Below are 24,191 nucleotides of genomic sequence, written 5' to 3'. Positions count from 1 at the left end.
TGGTTACTTGTAGGCATAGGCCAATTCATACCATCTAAAAAATTCCAACAAAAACCTAACAGCCAACCATGGTTCTCCCCCGAATGTGCTGCTGCCATCGCAAACAGAAATCACTTGTTCCATAGCTACCAACATAATAGATGCACTGAAACTAAAGCTGCTTTCAGAACCGCCAGAATCCACTGTAAAAGAGTAATAAAAAATGCAAGAGAACTATATGCGCAATCCGTTAAGTCCAAAGTAGCTGAGCAGCGGCTTGGTTCCCACCAGTTCTAGCAAATAGCAAATAGGATCTTGAACAGAAACATGCGCTCTATCCCAATCATTATCAATGGACCAGAGGTCATCTCGACAGCATCCGACAAGGCCAAACTATTTGCCAAAAACTTTGCGGCAAATTCTACCCTGTGTGATGAAGGCCATCAACTCCCCATATTCCCTCCTATAACAGACAACACGCTATGCAACATACAAATATCTGTGCGTGAGGTCGCCAAGCTAATCAAGAACCTTGACTCCAGTAAAGCAACTGGTCCCGACGGTATTCTAATTATAGTGTTAAAAAAATTACAACCAGAACTTGCCCCCATACTTTCCAAACTGTTTAAGCGTTGCCTTAAGGAGAAGTGCTTTCCAACACCCTGGAAAACCTCATCAGTATACCCTGTATTACATAATTCAGGTGATAAGTTATCCCCCTCTCAGTACAGACCAATAAGTCTCCTGTGTGTCATGAGTAAGTTGCTGGAATCCACAATAAATAGAGAAGTAGTCAACCACCTCAGCAGAAATAACCTTCTTAGCGACACGCAATATGGTTTCCGCTCTGCTAGATCTACAGCAGATGTGCTAACGGTTATATCTCATAGGATTAGCGAATCTCTCAACAAAGGCTTCATTTCTAGGGCAATTGCTCTCGACATATCAAAGGCCTTCGACAAGGTATGGCATAAAGGCCTACTACACAAGATTTCCAGCTACGGTATTACTGGAAACGTTTTCTCTATCATTAAATCATTTCTATCTGATAGGCTCATAAGAGTAGTGGTTGTTGGGCAGAAATCAGAGGCCCACAGTATTAATGCTGGAGTCCCTCAAGGGTCCATACTGGGCCCAACTCTCTTCCTGATCTACATCAATGATCTCCCAAAACACATACTAAAATCTTTCGTTGACATCTATGGCAACACATCAAAGGAGCTAAATGACAAAGTCTCTCTGATTCTCTCTCCTCTGATCTTGAGCGCGTGGTACAGTGGGGAAAGAGGTGACTGGTTACCTTTCATGCATCTAAGACCAAGCTCCTATCTCTATATCATAAACGTTCTTATCCCATTCTTGCATCAATTGAAATGGATGGCTCTCGTCTAAGGGAGGCCCCAGGATTTGATAAGCTCCTGGGTTTGACCTTTACACTTGATCTTAAATGAAACACATACATCAAGTCTGTGGCCAAGGTCGCTGGGAAAATGGTGGGATCTTTCTACCGCTCCAGAAGATATCTCACTAATGATGCAATTCTCTATCTATATAAGAGCCAAGTACGTCCAATGATGGAGTACTGGTGCCACATCTGGGTGGGGGCTGCAAAAAACAGCCTATCCTGCCTTGACGGAGTACAAAATAGACTCCGTGGCTTGGTGGAGGATGCCCTTTTCTCTACCCTGCAACCTCTTTCCCACAGAAGAGACGTAGCGAGCCTGTCATTGTTCTATCGTTACTTCCATGGCAGGTGCTCGTCTGAGCTCCATTCTCTGGTCCCCCCTCGCCAATCTACCCGACTAGCTGAAACCACCGTCAATAATTTTCCCCACTCCCTATCTGTGCCTAAATCAAAACGAAGATACCATGAACAAAGCTTCTTTCTTAGAACTGCACGCCTGTGAAACTCTGTTCCGCTTGCTTGTTTCCCTCCCGACTTCAACCTGGATGTCTTCAAGTCCAACACAAACAAATTCCTGATGAACCGTCCCCCCCTAAGTAATGACACCTTACCAATTCACCAATACTATTGCTACACTATCCCTTTGATTACTGTACACACAATAACCCTTATCCCTGAGTGGCCATTGGGCCTTGATAAGTGGTGAACTCCATGTAAAAAAAAAATATAAGAGATATATAAAAACACGCATAAAAAATATAAGAGATATATAAAAACACACATGGGTACAGTAAATGTATTATACTAAAATGTGTAAGCCATCCGTCCAGTGGTTATTTAGACTACTAATAACGAACAAACCAAGAATTACATATATATATATATATATATATAATTATTTTTTTACTATAATAATTAAATACCTACATACTAGTGTTTCATCCTTTCGGGATTCTTCAGTGCAGGGTGTCACAATTACTACCAGTCGAACGATTCGAACCCCGCGACACGAGACATCTCTGGCTCGATTAGCGGAGACCGTATCCATTCGGCTACCATTAATCATGTGAAAATAGCGTTGAATTTTAAACATTTTAAATTTAAATGTTCATTACGTCAGACAGACAGTGATCAAGTCGTTATACGACGATCTACGCATAAGAGCTAAATTGACCGACTTTTATTCAACAGAAAGTGCTCAACTATAAGAAACGTATTTCTTAAAGGGGCTGTCATAATTATTTTTTTACTATATATATATAAACGAAAAGAACAGTTTTTGTAAGAAATCCTAAGTGGAAGTCGCCAATCGCAGCAGAGCATAAATAAAATTTAAAAGAAAAACACAACCAAACAAATTTAGTACGATCTCATTATAAATTTATTTCAACCCAAAATGAAGGGGCATATCAAATATATATATATATATATATATATATATATATATATATATATATATATATATATACTTTTATTTTCTTACTGATTAACAAAAAGAAATTACTTACCTTTGCCTCATAAGGATAATCAATCTCAGACATAATTCCGCCACGATCTTTGATGCACTCAAATGCACTATCCATAATGCCACCACTGCAACCCTGATTTCCTTAAAAAGCAGAAAAATGATGAGACATGTGAAATTGTAATCAAATTCGGTACAACTGATCAGTATTTCATAGGAGGAATCCAATTTCTATGCATTTATAATCGAGGTTTGAAGTCTGTCTGGTTATAATGAAATTAGTCACAATCTTTTATAATTATTGCATCTTATTCTCAAGCTCTATATTGAATTAGGTATGTGTATATATTTATATATTTTTATATACAGAATTCACTCTTCAATTAATTAATACATCATTAAGAATTTTGAAACACAGTTTTTAGGCGTACGAGTGAGTAATGTGGGAAATATTTACTTTATTTAATTTATGTAAGGAGGGCAAAGACGAGGTAAAAGCACTCCGTGAAAGTTCAGATATTTCATTTTTGGGTAAAATTGTGACAATACGTATTAAACACTAAACAATAAATATTCTTTAAATTTCATTTTATTTGGAATATTTTAAAGATATTTTAGGTGGTAAAAGTATAATATAGCCGTTAATCTACTTCAACGGTGTCGCTACATTTTAACGGGTTCAACACGTTGCATACAGAGACCAGTCTCAAAGGAACAATAAAGAAAAGAAATTCGACCCAGCTTTGTTTGCGTGTGAAATGAAAGGCATTTATTCATGGTACTTTCCTGAATGTTGGGTTTACAGGTCTCTTCGTTCGCTATGTGTTTAACAAACTCTGCCGTGTCGAACATGAGCTTTTTCTTCTCCTGCATCGACTTGTCTGCTTGTCCTCTCGTTACGCGGTTTTTCAAATCTCTCTCGCCGTCCCATCTTCATCTACTGTGAGGTAAGAGCGCACCACGGCTTGGTCATTTGCACACGTGTTATACGGCTGCTGCTACATACGTCAACGTGACTTCGTTACACAAGGAACAATTTCCTATTTGAAAATCCCTTTTTTTTTAATTTGCGTTAACTTTGATTAATTGTCATTAGACACTAATTAAGCAAGATTTAATGAATTTTCTTCTTGAGTCGCCTTCAGCTTAAGCATTAAATTTGTGATATTTTCTACAATCGAAATCACTAATAAATTTGATCAAAATTATAATAAGGATTTTAGACATACAGTTAAGTATCATTTTACCTTGATTTAAAGTTTCGTTAGGAGCATAAAAGTGGTGCAACATCGTTTTGTTAATTTTGCCCTCCATGAGACGGGTATTTTTCTAGTTATGTTATATAATCATGAAGTCATGATCTTCGTTCAGTCTTGAGAAATAATAGATACTTTCTGTATTGCTGACTGCGTGTATACTTGTGATGCAAGAATTGTGCAATCTTCAATCACATATCTGAATCAACGCTATTTGATTCCAGTGGCAAAAAGTCAAAGACAACTAGAAACAATGCCGAGATAAGCGGAGAGCGCATGCAGCTCCTGATATTTTCGAATCGTCACCCATTTTAGTACTGCCTAGGCTCAACATTGCTTAACTTTGGTGATCTAACAGGACCCGTGTGTCAACGTCGTTATATCGTGTATTACCGTTACGTAATTTCTGAACGATTAAGAATGACATTGATTTCTTTAGTTTTGATATATAATGGACAAATTCCAGTTTTGATATATAATGGACAAATTTCAGTTTTGATATATAATGGACAAATTTCAGTTTTGATATATAATGGAGAAATTCTAATTTGGATATATAATGGACAAATTTCAGTTTTGATATATAATGGACAAATTCCAGTTTTTATATATAATGGACAAATTTCAGTTGGGACATAAGGAAACGATTAAACTGAATAAATAGCTAATTTTATTTCCAACTTTCTCATCTTATAAAAGTTGTTCCTTTGCGGGTCCGTCTTTCCGGCACAATTTTTATACCTTTGAGAATTTCAACTTTTTTTTTTTTTTTTTTTTTTTTTTTTTAGAAATGAAGAATATTGCATTACTAGTAAATAATAAATTCTCAACAAATGAAGCGGATGCCATGACCGGAAATCAAAACCGAAACATTTAGCGTGATGCTCTACCAACAAAGTTATTTGGACTTTCTTATAAATAGAGCTTAAAAAATTACGTTCACAAAATAAGTATAACTTTGGCGTGACGTCATAAATGTAAGATTCACATCATGATTCAAAACATGACTTCAAATATTAGGCGTATATAAACAATAAATAAATGAATGGATTAACATTATCAATAGCGCTGGAAATTATCTTAATTCTCCGCAATAATTTATTTTGCTTTAACTATGATGAACCCATCTCCTAAGTGTGCTGACATTAATTGCAACGATTTCGTAAGCGTTCAACAGATGCTGGTTAATGTTGATCGGTTCAATTTTTTCTTGCATGGAGGAATTCAATGACACATCTCTGCCTCTGACGCACGTCCATGGCAGGAGTTGTTTTTTAAAGTCTCGCACTGTCAATATCTGCATCAGAGAGATGAAAGTTTTAGGTTATGAATGCATAAGTTAGATAGGAGAAATTTAAAAATTATCAACTCCGATACGTGAATAATATTAAAAGCCCAACCTTGCCTAATGTAAAAAAATTATTAAAATTTATGGGTGAAATTCTTTATAAGTATTTTGCGTTAATGGAATAGAACAGACTTTGAACGCGTACGTTATGAAAAACACAAAACTTAATCGATACGAACTGGTTAAAACAGTTTTGATTTGTTAGGTGTATCTTTAAATTCAACTATCAACAAAATTAACGAATGTACAAGTTCTGAAAAATTAAAAGAAAAAAATTATCTTTTGGTTTATGTACGAAAATTAAAGTAAAATCTGAGCTGAAAGGAAGGCTAGACCGATTTTTGGTCCAAAAGACAAGTTTCATATCCTCTAGTAGGAACTTGACAAAGAACTCGAAAGACTAGCGAGACAATGCGTAATAATAAAGATTGCGTATGGCCCACAGGCTGCACCAACGAAAAAAATAAATAACATCAAAACATGTGCGGACTTTCACCTGGCCTAAACTATTGCTTAAAAGACGTAAATTAATCTCTACGAAATGCGGAAAGTATTTTTGCTAATTTAAATGGAGGGCGAATTTTTTCCAAATTAGACTTATATTAAGCATATCTACAAATACAATTAAATGAAAATAGTTGTTAACTATAAACACCCATACTGGAGTGTACAAAATAAACAGACTGCAATATGGGATGAAATTCGCATCGATAATTTTTCATGGATACTGTGCTACCAGACCCTGAGTTTTCCACATTCCAAACATGGACGTATTAATAACTCTATTAAATTATCTTCTAAAAATTCGTCAGATGAATGGTAAAAAGCATTCACAAAATTAAAAACTGACGTCAGAATTACCACCTACACACTTTAATCCTGCAAAAGAAAAGTATGTCGCGAGCGAAGTGAGTAATTATGGCTTAGGGACGGTGCTACTACATAAAGAGGACGTTAATTTTAAACCAGTTCATTGTATGTCGCGAATGCTGCTTCTAGCGGAATTACGAGGTGCCTTCAATAAGTTTCCAGACTTTTTACGTATGGACACTTTTATTGATAGTACGAACATGAAAGTCTAGTTCCCTTCAAAATAGTCTCCTTCGGCTGCAATGCCCTTGTTGTATCGTTCCAACAACTTATGGAAGGTCATATGGAAGTCCTCTTCTGTGAGGGTGCCAATGGCCTTCGTCACGGCCTCTTTAATCTTGATAATTGCCTCATAACGAAAGCTTCAAAGCTTTTCCTTGAGCTTAGAGGATAAGCAAAAGTCACAGAAAGCAAGGTCTGGACTCTAAGAAAGGTGACGAACTGTCTATGCCCATCTTGGTCAAATTCTCTGCGATCCTCCGCAAATCTTCCGTATCTTCAGTTTATCGCGAATGATTGGGTACAGTTCCCACACTGATATCAAACTGTGCACTTATTGTCTCTACAGACACACGACGGTCCTTATCCATGAAATTCTGTATTTGGTCAACCAAGTCTGGTGTTCTGACTACCTTACTCCTTCACACCTCTCATCATCGCTCACAGACTCTCTGCCTTCATTGAATCTCTTATGCCACTCAAAAACTGATACTCGATTCATGCAAGATGGTCCAAAAGCAGTCTGAAGCATTCCATACGTTTCTGTGGCATTTTTTCAAAGTTTAACGATTTTATTAGAATTTATAGAATTTTATTGCATATCGTTTTCTAAAGTGTCCTCACGTCCAGGTTGTATTTTTGAAATGCACCAGCTGTGACAATCAGGCTTTAGTCTGGTGTAGTTTAATTCCTGCTGAAGGTTTTCATTTGAACCTGAAATCATAACAATTAGTCAGTCATCTCATAAGATCTATAGCGATAACATACTGCATTTTCAAGAGTCCACGACAATTTGAAATGTTTGTACAAAAAAAGTCTGAAAACTTATTGAGAGAACATCGCAAATTATTGATTGATAAAGAAAGTCTATCGATCATTTTCGCGGTAAAAATAAATCTCATGAATTCTTGTTCGCTGCTAACACTATTCGATTCCAAAAAGTGAATTCCAAAATATTCTTCGAACAGATTGCAAAGATAGGCAACCGCATTATAAAACTATTCGTTTAAAATTGAATATTTACCTTCAAAGCAAATAGCACATGCAGATGGTTTATCTAGATTGTTACCAAAAACCACAAAATCGCTAGAAGAAACGGTCATTGCGTTGTTAACGTCTGAAATGGATATCAAACACGTATTATTCAATGCAGTTTTTAAAAAATTATCAGCCACAGTGGAGGGGGAGATAAGATTTATAGTTAAAATTTAGTATTCAAAATAAAAATGGTCGAATCTGCAAAAAAATATGGAACGGCATATTTTTTTGCAAAAGAGTCACTACTTATTAAGACCCGCAGGCCACTTGAGGACAAGGCTAATGAGTATACTTAAGGGGACGGCTCATCAAGAACTTGTTCACGTTGAACTGGAAGACGGCCATATTGTAGTCAGTTGGAAAGCAGGAAAACGGAAGAATGTGCCACAGGTGTATATGACGTATTTAAAGTGTTTCACAGGAGCACCCTTAAATAAGTAGGGTGATACCAATTATGAGAAGTGACGTATATTAGTCAAGTCATGATAAGGAAATATAAAAGCAACAATTATGCTTTGATAATGAAAGAACCTGCTACGAAATTTTACTCAGGACAAATCGTGATCTCGTTTATACACTGATTATCCAGATCGAAGCCTCCGTTCAGTACCAAGAGACAAAGGTTACCTGTTGTAGGGGCAGCAGCGCGTTTAATTTTATGACCGGTTGCGCAATTATTAACCACATCGCCCCTTGAATCGACTCTGCTTGAGTCCAGTGGTAAGAAGAAGTCCAGGACGACTGGAAATAATGCCGAGATAAGCAGAGAGCACATACAGCACCTAATAGTCCCAAATGGTCACCCATTTAGCATTTTTCAGGCTAATCATTGCTTACCTTCGGTGATCTGACGGGAACCGGTGTGTCAAACCTGATCATGCCGTATTACATTGATTATGTTGGGTCAATAAAAGGAGTCAATAAAAAGAATGTACTATTTTTTTATGCTAAACAGTTTCACGAAATGGTCAAAACTCCGAAGTTTACAATTAATAAATTAGAAGATATATTTTTAAGATTCGGGGTGCCAGAAACAATCGTTTCGGACGACGGCACATAATTTTCTTCTAAAGTATTTAAAACTTTCTGTAAATTGTTTACAATAAATCGTTTAAAATTGACCGTGTTGTCCCAGGTCAAACGAATTAGTGGAACGATTCATAAATGTGTTTTAGAGAGCGATAAATAAGGCAATAAACTTTAAAAATTCCTGACAATTTATAGGATCAATTTCTAGGATCATGTGAAACACGAATGCCAATGCGGGAGAAAGATTCTTTCGATATTCGACAGAATTAATCCTCTCAGAAGAGAATATCTAGGAGATTAATGACTAGGGCTAGGACAACAGCAAATTCTTTTCATTGTTTTGACTCTCGAGTGTGTATCCGTTGATATCTTATATGCTTTTATATAGTGATGTGGTTCTCGGTTGATTAACTGTGAATAACTGTGTTTGATATATACTCGAGAGTCAAAAAAAAAAATGAAAAGAATATGCCGTTGTCATAGCTCTGTTAATGACATATTGAAAAAAGGCTATACGCCAGGTAATAATTTTATTTGGAGTCATTACTTAGGTAACGCAACCTGGTTAGAAGGCACAATGGAAAATAGAATAGAAAAGATAATGAATATCATTAAATATTCGAAATGGAAGGTTAAAGGCACTTCAACCAATTTTTAAAAATGTTTATGCCAGAAGTGAATAAAAGAGGATATACTGTATGATATGTTCGACATACGCAAACCTGCATAAAGAAAAAAAATCAATTTATAAAATATTTTCGAACAAAAGAAAGCGTATTCCAACTAAAATAATGAAATCTGATCTTTAGAGAAAATAAATATTTCCTTCCCAGTTTTTTATGCAAATCCCTTCAGATAAAGCATGCAGCCTCTTAATGTAAGTAGCTAAAAATACCACTGAAATATTAGAAACTGGCTAACAGTAAAGGTTTTATCGATAGATTCTGAACCAGAAACAGCAATTCTTCCCCCTTTGCCAGAAAAAAATCGCTCGTGGAATAGGAGGACTAAAGGACTATATAAGGGAAGCAAGAGTTACAAGAATGCCGAAAATAACCTCGTTCTACTTTCTGTTCTTATAAAATGAAATATAGGATTACAGAATAACCAAAACTGGAGAGACCTATGGAAATTCTACAACGGACTCTTTCATCTTCTCTTCTCTATTCTATCTTCTATCTATCTTCTATCTTCTATCTATCTTCTTCTATTCTATCTTCTATCTTCTTCTATATAAATAAAATGAACTCATTTTTTCCCGTGGGATTTTGACCTTAATAGGATTAAAAATCAAGATATTTCATGCAAATACATTATGCACAAACGGCAGAACAATATCTGAGGTTTGTTATAGGCTTATTAGTTCTCAAATTCCTCGATAATCTTAGATTTCTATACTTTTTCTGCTGAGAAGTCACGGCCAAAATCGGTTAAGATCAATGGAAGTGGTAAAATATTTTCTCTCTTAAAAATTCCTCCTCCCCCTGCCACCACTTAACACCGTTTGGAGATCGTTCACAAGGAACAGTTGAGAAGAGAACACCGGTTTGGCTTCGTAGTTCTATCATGTTAAGTTATTTAAAATCACTAAACTAAGCTGCAGTGCTCTGTGGCGTAGTGGTTAGGATGCTGGACAATTCACATTATATTTTCACGTTCGCGCCGACCTACCACATTGTTTTTTTTTTTTTTTTTTCCTAAACAACTGGAATGGACTTTTCTTGGTGGCCGAACTGTTAACGTTGCAGATGTTTTTTTTTTTTTTTCACACATTATTTTCCTACTTTTACTCATGACTCCGGGTTTGATCCTTCCTACTTACCTACCATAATATTTTTTAAAACTCCCCCCGTCCCGGAAACAAATACTCGGGCAACGCCGGGTACCCCCGCTAGTATGTAATATATTGCTGCAAAAATATTTATCTAAGCTAACATGGACACCCGGCGTAGCCCAGTCGTAAAATACGCTAAGATATGATATTTTAATTAATGCACATTTCGTATATTATAATAGAATCAATTTTATATCGATTCTTATATATTATGAAGCTGCGATTTAAAAAAATATCAGTATGACTTGGGTGCATCGGCTTGAATCGAAACCGAAACAAAAACTTGATAAAATATTTTATTACAAGAAATGGAAGTTCATAACAATTAAACGAGTCACTCGGAAGAAAAAAAGACACACAAGATAACACACACGCTATCGCATTAATATATATAAAAAAAAGACACACAAGATAACACACACGCTATCGCATTAATATATAGAAAAAAGACACACAAGATAACACACACGCTATCGCATTAATATATAGAAAAAAACGAGTTTTTCAACATTACACTTATCTCACTTTTTTTTTTCATTTTACTTAAGTCGAAATTCTTAAAAAAATCAATGCCCCTCCATTTCCTAGGGCTTACACTTGATCTCAATATGAGATCCATAGATATTCAAATATTTCATGACGAAACTGGTATCCTTTTAAACCTCGAACTTTCGGACAACAAATATCGAAACATTGGCCCAAAATATTATTTCCTTCACCTTCAACTGGGCAGTTTTCTACAAGGAGGGGTCGCTTTTTATCGATATTTTCGCAAGTCATCCTCTCTTTTCGATTGACTAGCCTTAATTTCGACCTTCGCTACTTCCGGTTTTGCGATGGATGCAGCGGCAAAGACGTCATATTTTTGTTGGTTTTTTTTTCACGTTCTTTTCCCTCGTTCGCGGTACGGGTTCGAGTCTGCCTGTTTACTACCATTTTTCCCCCTTGCTCAACACGCACATCCACACACACAGGCAATGCCAGGTACCCAGGCTAGTTTCTCGTAAAAGCCAGTGTGGATGAGTCATATCGATGAGATCTTATTTGAGCTGCGAATACTGTGGTTTTTGAAGTCAGAGTTTAATTGTACCTATTTACTATGCATTCCCACGGGACAGAGTTAGACACCAGTGTAGTTTTTTAACGTGGAGAAAAGGTACAGAAATAAAAAATTGTCTCAGTCGTGAAGGACTTCCCTCCACCGAAAGAGAACAAAAAATGGAAGTGCAACATCTGAAGAACAGATACTACACTTTGATCTTGACCAAAGTTGTAGAGTTTAATTGTAGATAAAATTGTAGATAAAAGTATTCTCATGTCAGGTTTTTCTGACAAACCCCTGAACAGAGAGACCTTAGGTACTCGAGGACAGTGTCTTATAGACATTCAATTCTCACCAGTAGTCATTCAAATTCTTTCCGGTAGGCATTCGTTCTCTCCAGTAGGTATTCAAGTTCTGTATTGGTTTGATGTATGTATTCAAACCAATTGTATGATCAAACAAAACAGAAAACTCACCGTGGTCCGTGCAACAATCGACTAATTGCTGTTCCGAAAGAGAAATCAAATCGTTGGTCTTTTTAAAGTGTTGTCCTTCCAGCGATCCCGTAGCGGAGAAAGCCCAACAAGCTCCACATAGTCCCTTAAACGAAAAGAAAATTTTCACAGGATTTTTGCGTTATTTGTGTGAGATAGTGAAGCGGGTTTGTGATATACCAAAAAAGATCTAATTGAGGTATTTTGAAACAGCTAGCAGCCACACTTAGCGCTTGGTGTTCAACAATTGGTCAGACGTTGAAGTTGAAGGAGGCAGAAAAGTGAATAAAATAAATTAGTAGTGTTACACATCACAGAAAACATTTTGTAAAGTTAAGTTGAAAATCTTTGAAACCAAGGAATGCTAAGGAAATCTTTATTAAATGATAAAATTTAACTTTATGTTTCTATGATGTGAGACACTACTAATTTGAACTTCCTGCTTAACCGAGCATATACACATATACAAAGTTGACTACTACTACTACTACTACTACTACTACTACTACTACAACTACTACTAGTATCGCCAGTGAAACCAGATGTCTTTTATCGTCCTCTCCACGAAGGCCTCAGCCCCCTTGCGGTTAATACCACCGAAATATGAAGAGGAAAAAAAGAAAACATTTAAACATGGACACTTTTCTGCCTTCGATAAAGTTATGTTTCAATATCAAAAATTTGAACATTTAATTTTAATAAAGATTTCCTTAATATTTCTTGGTTTTCAAAGATTTTCAATTTAAATAAAATAAATACCTGGAAATTAAAAAAAAAGTCTGCAGAAAAGGGAATACTGGGCATGTACAATTACCAATAATTGTGCGAGCATTTCCGAACAAAACTAATAAACTAATAAAGAAGACGAGAAGAAATTGGACTCGTCTAGCTGAAACCACTGTTGATAATTTCCCCTAATCTTTAACTGTGCCTAAAATCAAAACGTAGATTCCATGAACAAAGCTTCTTTCCTAGAACTGCATCCCTATGGAACTCTATTCCGTTTGCCTATTTCCCAGCTGACTACAACTTGGTTGTCTTCAAGTCCAACATAAACAAATTCTTAGTGAACCGCCCCCTTAAGTAATCCAATTTACCAAATTTCCATTACTAACGATTACTCCGATAGTATCCCATTGATTACTGTATACTCAATAACTCTCATCCTCGAGTGGCCTTCGGGCCTTGATAAGCGGTGACTCCTATGTAAAAAAAGGAAGGATAAAAAAAAAGGAAGGATCATTTAAGTCTGGTGTTAGTTTACACGTTTGGATTCAGTATGTGATTCTACATAATTATTTTTAACTGTGTGGTGTTTGTGGAAAAGAACCCAACAAAGTACTCAATTATAAAGGAAAATCATTGCTAGAGCAAATTTATTCATTTAAAATATGTGAGAGTATAAAACGGCTACAGCAATGCAGGAAACCATTGAAGTGATGTGACGTACGAATAAAAATAGACAAAAAACGAAGGTCTTGTAGAGTTTCTTATTTTCATCTTTGTATAACTATTTATTTCCAATAACAATAACAAATACAATTTAGTAAATATATAGCCTTATTGTTTGAAATAACCGGGATGGTGAAAGTTGTTTATATTTCGAGAATATGATCTCTTTTTCCAAATGTTGTAAAAACGCAAAATATCGTAAAAACGGAACCGATGAGAACAGATAAAAACAAAGGCTGAAGAGAATCCGATATTTGTCGATAATAAACTTCTTCCCTTATATCGTATTTGAAACCGACGGTACCGATGTTTTCTGATCTTCTTCAACATTTCCAAATAAATAATTATTCATTTAATATAGGATCATTTAATAAAATGTTATGCTCCAATTATTTTTGAGATACCTGTCCACTCTTTTAAGAACACTTGGATCTGGGGAGTATTTTTTTAAATAATTTTTAATAACTCATGTTTCGCATCGACCCATTTGGCATAATGGTAAAAGCGTTCGCTAATGGGCCGGGAGACCGAGGTTACAACCTTCGTCCGAGTTATACGAAAGACTTTAAAAACATATTTCCATTGCGACATATTTCCATTGTATGTAAGCCCGGCGCGAACGGAAACCTTAAGATACCATTATATCATCTTTAGATAGAACAGATACTACCCTTGGATCCTAGCTAAAAGACTAAGAAGATATATTTTAGTTTCACGTATGGCACAAAAGCGACATCATTTTTATTTATTTTTTCTTTTTCCATTGCGTTTTTGGTGATCGGAAGATTTTATTTATCAAGGAGGATTGTAGGTGAAAATATGCTTCAAACATTAAATTAACGCGTCTATGTACTAATTTAATGTTCGTAGTGCTATTATCTTCTATCGTCCTTTTAAATAAATAGGATCACCCGATTGAATAAGTTATGATCTGGAAACTGTGACACACGTACAAAACGCTGAAGTTACCGCGGTATTAATATATACTTTGTGTAATCTTCCTTCAGCAATCTAAAAATTAAAAAATGTCGTTCCGGTTGACTGTTCTCATACCACGAATTATTCAGCGGATTTCATTGAAATCAATACCTGCTAGCTGTCATGTTCAACTTCAAACGGAGCATGACGGTTAAAACAGGAAAAGCTTCTCCATAAAGTTGGTATGAGTGACTTACATATTTCGACACACTATTAACTCTCAAACTTCACCCCTTCCACTTAGATATCATTCTCAATTAGAGGTTAATCTGTTTGTTTTCGGTTGTGAATAAACAGGAAAACAGCTAATGGTCTATCATTTAATTATTGAAATTCTTTGAGATGAGTAATTTGTATAGTTATTTATTTATTTATTTGTTTATTTGTTTATTTATTTGTTTATTTGTTTATTTGTTTATTTGTTTATTTATTTGTTTATTTGTTTATTTATTTGTTTATTTATTTATTTGTTTATTTATTTGTTTATTTGTTTGTTTATTTATTTATTTATTTATTTATTTGTTTATTTGTTTATTCATTTATTTATTTGTTTATTTGTTTATTTATTTGTTTATTTGTTTATTTGTTTATTTATTTATTTGTTTATTTATTTATTTGTTTATTTATTTGTTTATTTATTTGTTTATTTGTTTGTTTATTTGTTTGTTTATTTATTTGTTTATTTGTTTATTTATTTGTTTATTTGTTTATTTGTTTATTTATTTGTTTATTTATTTATTTGTTTATTTATTTGTTTATTTGTTTGTTTATTTATTTGTTTATTTATTTGTTTATTTGTTTATTTATTTGTTTATTTATTTATTTGTTTATTTATTTGTTTATTTATTTGTTTATTTGTTTGTTTATTTGTTTGTTTATTTATTTGTTTATTTGTTTATTTATTTGTTTATTTGTTTATTTGTTTATTTATTTATTTGTTTATTTATTTATTTGTTTATTTATTTGTTTATTTATTTGTTTATTTGTTTGTTTATTTGTTTGTTTATTTATTTGTTTATTTGTTTATTTATTTGTTTATTTGTTTATTTATTTGTTTATTTGTTTGTCTATTTATTTATTTGTTTATTTATTTGTTTATTTGTTTGTTTATTTATTTGTTTATTTATTTGTTTATTTGTTTATTTATTTGTTTATTTGTTTGTTTATTCATTTGTTTATTTGTTTATTTGTTTATTTATTTGTTTGTTTATTTATTTGTTTATTTATTTGTTTATTTGTTTGTTTGTTTATTTATTTATTTGTTTATTCATTTGTTCATTTATTTATTTATTTATTTGTTTATTTATTTGTTTATTTATTTGTTTATTTATTTATTTGTTTGTTTATTTATTTGTTTGTTTGTTTATTTATTTGTTTGTTTGTTTATTTATTTGTTTATTTATTTGTTTATTTATTTGTTTGTTTATTTATTTATTTGTTTATTCATTTGTTCATTTATTTATTTATTTATTTATTTGTTTATTTATTTGTTTATTTATTTGTTTATTTATTTATTTGTTTATTTATTTATTTGTTTGTTTGTTTATTTATTTGTTTATTTGTTTATTTATTCGCCGACTGTTATCCTCATCTTTACTGTTGTTGTTTCATGACGTTTCGGCCAACTATTCCCCTTGGCCTTCGTCAGGTGGTTAACCAAAAATGTGGTGAGACGACAACAACTATGGAAGGCAGTAATTACTGAAGATACAGTTACAAGACTCGGCATTCCTATTCCATCGCGGTTAACCACCTGACGAAGGCCAGAGGAATAGTTGGCCGAAACGTCGTGAAATAACAACTATAAAGAAGTTGGTGGTCTGTTATTTAAATTTGGTTGGGATGCTTATATTAACTGTTTGGTTTTTTATCCCAATTTCAACTGACTATGAATTATGAATGTATGAATGGCAATGAATGTAAAAGTTTATATTTGTAAAAATAAAATTAATTTTTAAAAACAGTTTTAGATTTTTTTTTTTTTAATAGGATGCCCTCCTAGAGTAAATGCGGTATAGTTGTGACTGAGATGACGCTAACCAAAACTGGGATACTCAATTTTCTTAAATTAGACCAAAGATGACCAACGACTGCTATTTTACCCAAACTGTTTGTGGCCTTGTGCCTTACCATTATGGGGAGAATGGTTTACAGAACTATTAACACAAGCCTTAAACACAACACGCTTATCTAATATAAGAAACCTGGTATTGTTTGGTCTTTTTTTATCGCAGAACTATGCGTCACACATAACCACATCTTTAAATGGCTATCAAATAGTTTTCTCTTTCATTTGAAGGTATTTTATAAAAAAACAAAAAACTGGCGATCATAACCAATCGATTTGACATTTTTAGCTGTCCATCTGCCTTCTTTAGAAGAAACTGGGAGGAGGGAGGGAGGTAAATGTATTGTGTCCAAATTTAACGGTGCATTTCGTAAAATTGTATTTTATTTTATTATATAGGGAATAACTTATTCAAAGTGTAGTATCTGTTCTTTCTTGGTCAGAGAAGGAGAGATTCTTCTTAACTTTTTTTTTACACAGTGATCACCACTTATCAAGGCCCGGAAGCCACTCAGGGATAAGGGTTATTGCAAGTACATTACGTTAGTGTGGAGATTTGATGAAGTGTTTACTTAAGGGGCGGTTCATTAGGAATTTGTTAACGTTGGACTTGAAGACATCCAAGTTGTAGTCAGGTGGGAAGCAGACAAACGGAACAGAGTTCCACAGGCGTGCAGTTCTAAGAAAGAAGCTTTGTCCATGGAATCCGCGTTTTGATTTAGGCACAGATATAGAGTGGGGGAAATTTTTCACCGTGGATTCAGCTAGACAGGTGTTTTTCGTGAAAGATTGGCGAGGGGGGACCAGAGATTGGAGTTCAAACGAGCACCTGCCATGGAAATAACGATAAAACAAGGATAGGGGCGCAACGTCTCTTCTGTGGGAGAGAGGTTGCAGGGTAGAGAAAAGGGCATCCCCCACTAAGCCACGAAGTCTATTTTGTACTCTGTCAAGGCAGGATAGGCTGTTTTTAGCAGCTCCTGCCCAGGTATGGCAACAGTATTCCATCCTTGGACGTACTTGGCTTTTATATAGATAGAGAATTGCATCAGTAGTGAGATATCTTCTCGAGCGGTAGAAGGATCCCACCATCTTTCCAGCGACCTTGGCAACAGACTTGATGTACGTGTGCCACTAACTAAGACAATTTTAATGCTATCCTACCGAGAGTGACCCTTTTGTGGGGTTGGATATTCCGCATATAAAAAGAAAGACATTGCGTTTAACGGTGTCCTAGTGGGAGAGCAAATAAATATAGGCTTGCGCATGCGTAGAATTGTTAAAGTTGAAAAACAATTTGCATTGCCCTTGCATTACATTCGACTGGGTGGAGATTTCTTTGAAGTTGGAAATCATGCAATTTTATTGTGCGAATTTAAATTAAATTGCATGCAGCACTAGTCTCATTACTTTTCAGACAAAGTTTGTATGTTATGCATCTATTAAGATAATTAATTTCATTTACGTAACACTATCGGAGGGGGGGGCGGTTTTGCCTGGTCGTAGAATACGCTTAAATATGATATTTTTATTTGTCCAGACTTCGTATATATCATTATAGAGTCGTGATTTCAAAAGTAAAAAATATATATATATTTGGGTGCCATCAGCTAGAATCGAAACCGAAAGCAAAACTGGAAAATTCAAAGCTGGTGACGTTACCACTGTACCATCGTGACATGCATATGAAGTGATTAAAAATAAACTAAGATGAATGTACTAAATGTATAACGATTTTTTTTCAATTTTGACTCCTTTTTCACCCCTTAAAAACTATTTTAACTAGCTAAAGGACCCATAAAAGAACTGTCCATAAAAATTCCAATCAGTTGACACCTCGAGCGCCGCTTTGCGACTTTTAGTTTCGGAGGAGATAGAGTTTAAAAATATCGAGACAGACGGTCAATGTTGTAATATAATCGTGTCACTCTAACCTATAATGTTATTAAATCGTTGTCGATATATTTAGATATGTTTGTTGTTTGTTGTTGTTTGGAATCATTCATTCATCCATTTCGAATGAATGAGATGATTATTGTTGGTATTCGTTTCCCCGATATCTTTCTAGTTAAAATGCGCTTACAGATGATATTTTGATCAATGTAGATTTCGTATTTATTATTATATTAGCATAGGTGCCCGGCGTTACCCAGGTGTTTGAGGGTGTGTGTTGAGCAAAAAAAATGTGGTAGCAGGAAGACAGGCTCGAACCCGTACCGCGAAGGAGGAAAAGAACGAGGGGAAGACGTGACGTCTTTGCTGTTACGACCACCGTCAAACCGGAAGTGATGTAGGTTTAAATTAAGGCTAGACAGTCGAAAATAGAGGATGACTTTCGAAAATATTGGTGAAAAAAGCAACCCCTCCCTGTAGAAAAGTGCCCAGTTGAGGGCGAAGAAATTAATGTTTTTAGCCAATTTTTCGGTATTTGTCGTCTGAAGGGTCGAGCTTCAAAACAGTATTGATCTTGTGAAATCCGTCGCTTCTGTAGAAAGTTTTAGGCCGACATGCAAACATACATAAATACATTTATATATTGATAGCTCAAATTTTCGGCCCAAACCGATTAAAAAAGCTTGCCCTATCTCTGAATACCCTTTATGTAAAATTTCAAATGATTAGATCAGAAAGTGTCTGAGTAATTTGGTAGACACCACAGAGGTCAAAAGTGTTTAACTTTGACCCTATTATAACCCCTTAACATTTATTGTTTTGGGCTCAAATCAAGTTATTAAGTTAGATCCATGTCCAAGGAACCTATATCTAAAATTTCAATTGTTTATACCGAAAATTGTCGGAGGGATTTGGTAGAGCTCTCAAAGGTCAACTCGTTGAACTTTGACCCCTTAACAGCCAAATTTCTGGCTGCAAACAGATTACAAAGATTTTCCCAAATCTCAGTACCCTGTATATCAAATTTCGAGTCTGTAGACTGGAAATTGACAGAGTTATTGCGTAGGGAAATGTACACAGACAGACACATACATAGACAGACAGGCACTTTCACTTTTAGAAATATATAGATTACATCGGACCCAATGTATAGTAATGATTTAAAAAGTCCAAATAAATAAATAAATAAAAGACTCGTGCGCCACCACCGACAATCGAAACCAAAACGATTTACTTTTTCCTTTGACGTTAATGCCTTAGCTATGAAGACATGTTGGCTGCAAGGCTAAAAATTAAAACATGAACCAACAGATCAATTTATTTTTATTTCGGACTATTATTCTCATCTTTATTAGTTGTTGTTTTTCATCTTTTATTGGTTGTTGTTTATTCACAACGTTTCGGCCAACTATTCCTCTGGCCTTCGTCAGGTGGTAACCGCGACGGATAGGAACTTCGAATCTCCTGGCTGCATTCTCAGCAATCACTGCCATCCGTAGTCGTTGTCGTCTCACCACGTTTTGGCCAAGTAAACCTCTGGCACGCTTTGGGTGGGATTGAAACCGCTATCTTCAGACAATGTTCATCTGGAACCGCAGAGATTTTACGTCTCTGTCAACTGCACCACGGGCCCAGAAGGACGATCGAGGTTGGATTTTTTGATCTTATAAATCCACGTTTTATTTATTATCTGATCTTCCGTGGTCGGAAATAAAAAATAAATTAATATATATAATGCTCATCTCAGAAATGAATTCCGATTAAGGAATAATATATATGAACCAATAGCTATTAAGATACGCATGCATATTCGCAACGCTGTCCTTCGACTTTCACCTGACAAATTCCAATTTTTTTCACATGCCGATTTTCCACAGCTAAAACCTAAATATAAAGTTTTGCAGGGGTTCGAATACCCTTTATATGAAGTTCCATACCTGTAGACCAAAAACTGACGCGGGAGTTTAGTAGGCAAAATGAGTAAACACATATATGAAGAGGTTTATGTTTTTACCTGCTTATTGAGCGATGGCAGTGTAGTATCTGTAGTATGTTAATTTCCATTTTATATCTAGTCAGAAAAAAGACGGGTTCAGTTTGAGCTATAAAATATATTTATGCCGTGTTTTATGTTATTTTACAATTAATTACATCATTTTCACTTTTATATATATATATATATATATATATATATATACATATATATATGTGTGTGTGTGTGTGTGTGTGTGTGTAGATAGATAGATAGATAGATAGATAGGTAGATAGATAGATAGATAGATAGATAGATAAAGAGATAGATTAAACAAAAATATATACGTATACATAAATATATATGGAAACAATTTTGTGTTTACTGTAAACTTTTTACGCAAATATTACGCAAGTATAAATCATGTAGAATATCTGCATGAATATAATTACACGTAATAGTAAACTAAAGATGGTCATTCCATAAGCAAACCGAAAAAAGTAACAGGGAATTAATTAAAATGAATCTTTAAAAGAATATGCAAATTAGCTAGATCTTTTGTAGATGAATGCAATTCCACAACACATATAATATATATATATATATATATATATATATATATATATTATTTTTTAATAAACAGAGAAAAGTGTTGTTAATATGAATATCAATATACAAAAAGAAAACAAATTTGTAGGAGTACAGAAAGGGAATTTTGGAAAAGTTTTACAAAGAATTATTTTTCCGGTTATTTCCAAAAATTCAGTAGGTAAAGTTAAGATGCCGCAAGTGAACTTGGTTTACCTAAATATGGAATGGAAGTCACTTAACATTGAACGAAAAACGAAACTATATGGGAACCTCTTCTTCTTCTTCATGAAACAATTTTATAAAAATAATAAACATCTTTTTATTTTCTATAAATATTTTTTTATATTTAAAATATATTCATATGGAAATATTTGATTTCAAAAAAGTAATTTAAACTTTCATAGTTTACATTTTTATAAATAATTTTCTAAATATTCAAAATATATTCATATAGAAATGATTAAAGCTTTTCGCAAATTTTACCACATAATTTTGTTATAATGTATCATAAAACAAAACGAAACTTTTTAATAACACAAAAAGCATAAAAACCCTGATAAAAACAAAAATATATTGTATGATAAAACTTGCGAAAAACAAAAATATATTATTTCAAAAAGACACCATTTATAGAAATGTAAATAATAAAAATTATCATTAGTTTTTTTTCGTAATAACTAGGACTATGCAACAGAATATTCTCATCATTGTTTTAACTCTTAAGTATATATCCAACACACACAATTAATCAACCGAGAACCACATCATTCTATATAAAAACATATAAGCTATCAACAGATAGACACTCGAGAGTTCAAACAATGAAAAGAATATGATGTTGTTTTACTCCTAGTAGTAGCACAAGTATTAAAACAAAAAACAGATTTATAGAAATGTGAAAAATTAAAGTTTATTATTTCTTGTTTCATGAGAGTACAAGAAATGTTAAAACTAAAATAATTTTATAAATAAAATATTTCCATATGTTTTCGTATTTCGTTTCATGTTTAGTAACTTCCATTCCATATTTAGGTAAACCGAGACCACTTCCGGCGTTTTTACTTTGAGTACTTAATTTTTGGATATAAACTTTTTTTTCTTAAATATTTATTCAGAAAGATACTATAATATTTATTCAGAAATATACTATGATATGCATATTTATGATAGCATGTTAAGGGACCTCAACAGTGAAGGGGTGAGCTTTTGTTGCTAAGCCGATTTGCCAAGGATATGTACGTCAAGGGGACACAAGTGCAACGAGTTCATCAAGTGCACATTTCATTGAAATACTTGTAAAACAACCAGAGATGCAACATTGTGGCGACAGGACAGGGGCTGGAGCTATTAGATTGAAGACTCTTTTTTGGACTATATCCCAGAGAAGAGACTAATGGTTGGAGCACCAGCCGAGATGTGGCAACAATACTTCATGCATGTGCGTATAGTGACCTTATAGATGTACCGGATACTCGCAGGTGTGAGTAGTCTTTTAGCACAATGGAGGGAACTCACCTTCTTTGCCTTCGGAATGTGCTCAATGTAGTTGTTTAAGAGCATATTGCCCGTGAATATTAAGCCAAGGAGTTTGAAGGAAAAATTCTTACGTAGAGTGTTATTTGTTATGGATATTGTACATTACTTACTTGGTTTTTGACTTCAGTGACGTAACCTTCGTTCCGCCAATCAACTTCCACTGGAAGATCATTGACATCGGTGTCAACGAAAGTCAGTTTTGGTTTGTGGCTGGTTAGGTTTCGGGGCTTCAATCCATTCTTCATTGCAACAAATTCATGGCCGTTCTGAAAAACATAATAACCAACATATTTAAAGTGTGACTGTCACCAGATATTATTTTTCTTTTACGTAGTTTCAGTTCATGTTTCTCTTTCTGTGTGCATGATACTAGAAACGCCTCCCTGCACTCAAAACGACAATGTGGAGAAATGAAAAATATAGAAAGTGAGATGAGTACAACGACAATGGGTGGGGGGTTGAGCTATTTTGAACTCTAGAAACAAGAAAACACTTCACGATCGGTATCAGTTTCCGAATAGTCAAGACAAAAGACTGGACATAGGATTTCCGATTTTGAGTCAATAAATTTAGGAGTCAGAGTTAGTTTAGGAGAGTTGACGATGATTTGGCCGCTTGAGAGTCCCTCGAGAGAAATCTGAGAAATTGTAGTCAAAGTAAAGTTTTAGCAGATGAGGATATGAACTGATAAACCGACCGACAACAATGTCTCGACGGACAGCTATAAACAGGCACCGTTTGGGGGTCTTTTATTACTTACACTCAGAGAACAACTGATTAATACACGGTGTGCGCAGTTATGTTTTCTCTTGGGATTTTGCCTTGTTTTAAATTTTTTACTCTTGTAAGCCAGTGTTAGCCCCTTCGGCGGCCGCCAAGACGACACGGGCAAAACAGGATTAAGAAAAACTAAAAGAGGAAATAGAGACGAATAGAAAACAACGACAAACAGCGCTGTGTCGGCGTTGTTGAGGGCGGTGGCATGGTTTTTGTTGCGTGTGTTTTGATGAATAGCTGACCGGTCACGCATCCTTTAAAAATTCGATATAATTTAATTGCGAACTCTTTTCGTAGCCATGGAGGGCATCCTCAGTGTTACCTTCTCGCCTCACTTAAAATCTTTTCGGTAAAAAAATATCTGTAGACGCTTTTAACAGCAGTAACATATAAAAATAAGCAACCCTTAATTTTCATGTACGTAACTGTGACCCAAACTTAAATTCCATTCTTCTGAAAACCACAATGTTCCTATTTATGCCTCCCCACGAGAGCAGAGTTTGACACAAATTGGATGTTGATGTGAGTTTAAAAAAGAGGGGACACATGTGATACCCAGACAATTACAGTTCATTGCATTCGATCATTACTGCACCATATCAACAAAATGACATTTTTTATAAGAGAGTGACCACATATCAAGACCCGAAAGCCACTTGAGGTCACCGGGACGACAATGTGGTGATCGATTGTGGTGGATATTGAATAGAATTTGATTATTTAAGTAGACGGTTAAGTATTTTTACGAGAGTACCCAGCGTAGTATAAACACTCCCAACCTCCCTATGTTAAGAATGGCTTTCGGAATAAACGCCTCAACTTCAAAAGCCGTTCTTAACATGGGTAGGTTGGGGTGTTTATTTCCGAAAGCCGTTCTTAACATGGGAAGGTTTTGGAGTGCTTGTACTACGCTGGGTACTCTCGCAAAATATACCAACCGATGAA

The 24,191-nt window shown here is 34.5% G+C and overlaps 1 protein-coding gene across 6 annotated transcripts in view; it reads right to left on the bottom strand.

Moving 5' to 3' along the window:
- Positions 1-24,191, bottom strand: part of LOC145280088 (digestive cysteine proteinase 3-like) — an 87,733-nt gene that overhangs the window by 8,675 nt on the left and 54,867 nt on the right. For 4 of the 6 annotated variants that reach the window (XM_080131804.1, XM_080131806.1, XM_080131802.1 and 1 more), the window contains exons 4-7: positions 22,580-22,735; positions 11,962-12,085; positions 7,567-7,659; positions 2,893-2,993 (exon numbers count right to left, since the gene is read on the bottom strand). In XM_080131804.1, coding sequence (XP_079987930.1) covers positions 2,893-2,993; positions 7,567-7,659; positions 11,962-12,085; positions 22,580-22,735 — 474 coding nt within the window. The remainder of the gene's footprint in view (positions 1-2,892; positions 2,994-7,566; positions 7,660-11,961; positions 12,086-22,579; positions 22,736-24,191) is intronic. The other 2 variants (XM_080131808.1, XM_080131803.1) reach the window with 1 other exon arrangement.

Source organism: Euprymna scolopes, chromosome 7, assembly GCF_053919585.1.
Source record: "Euprymna scolopes isolate OS-2025 chromosome 7, ASM5391958v1, whole genome shotgun sequence".
Classification (NCBI taxonomy): Eukaryota; Metazoa; Mollusca; class Cephalopoda; order Sepiida; family Sepiolidae; genus Euprymna; species Euprymna scolopes.
This window is presented reverse-complemented; position numbering and strand designations above follow the sequence as displayed.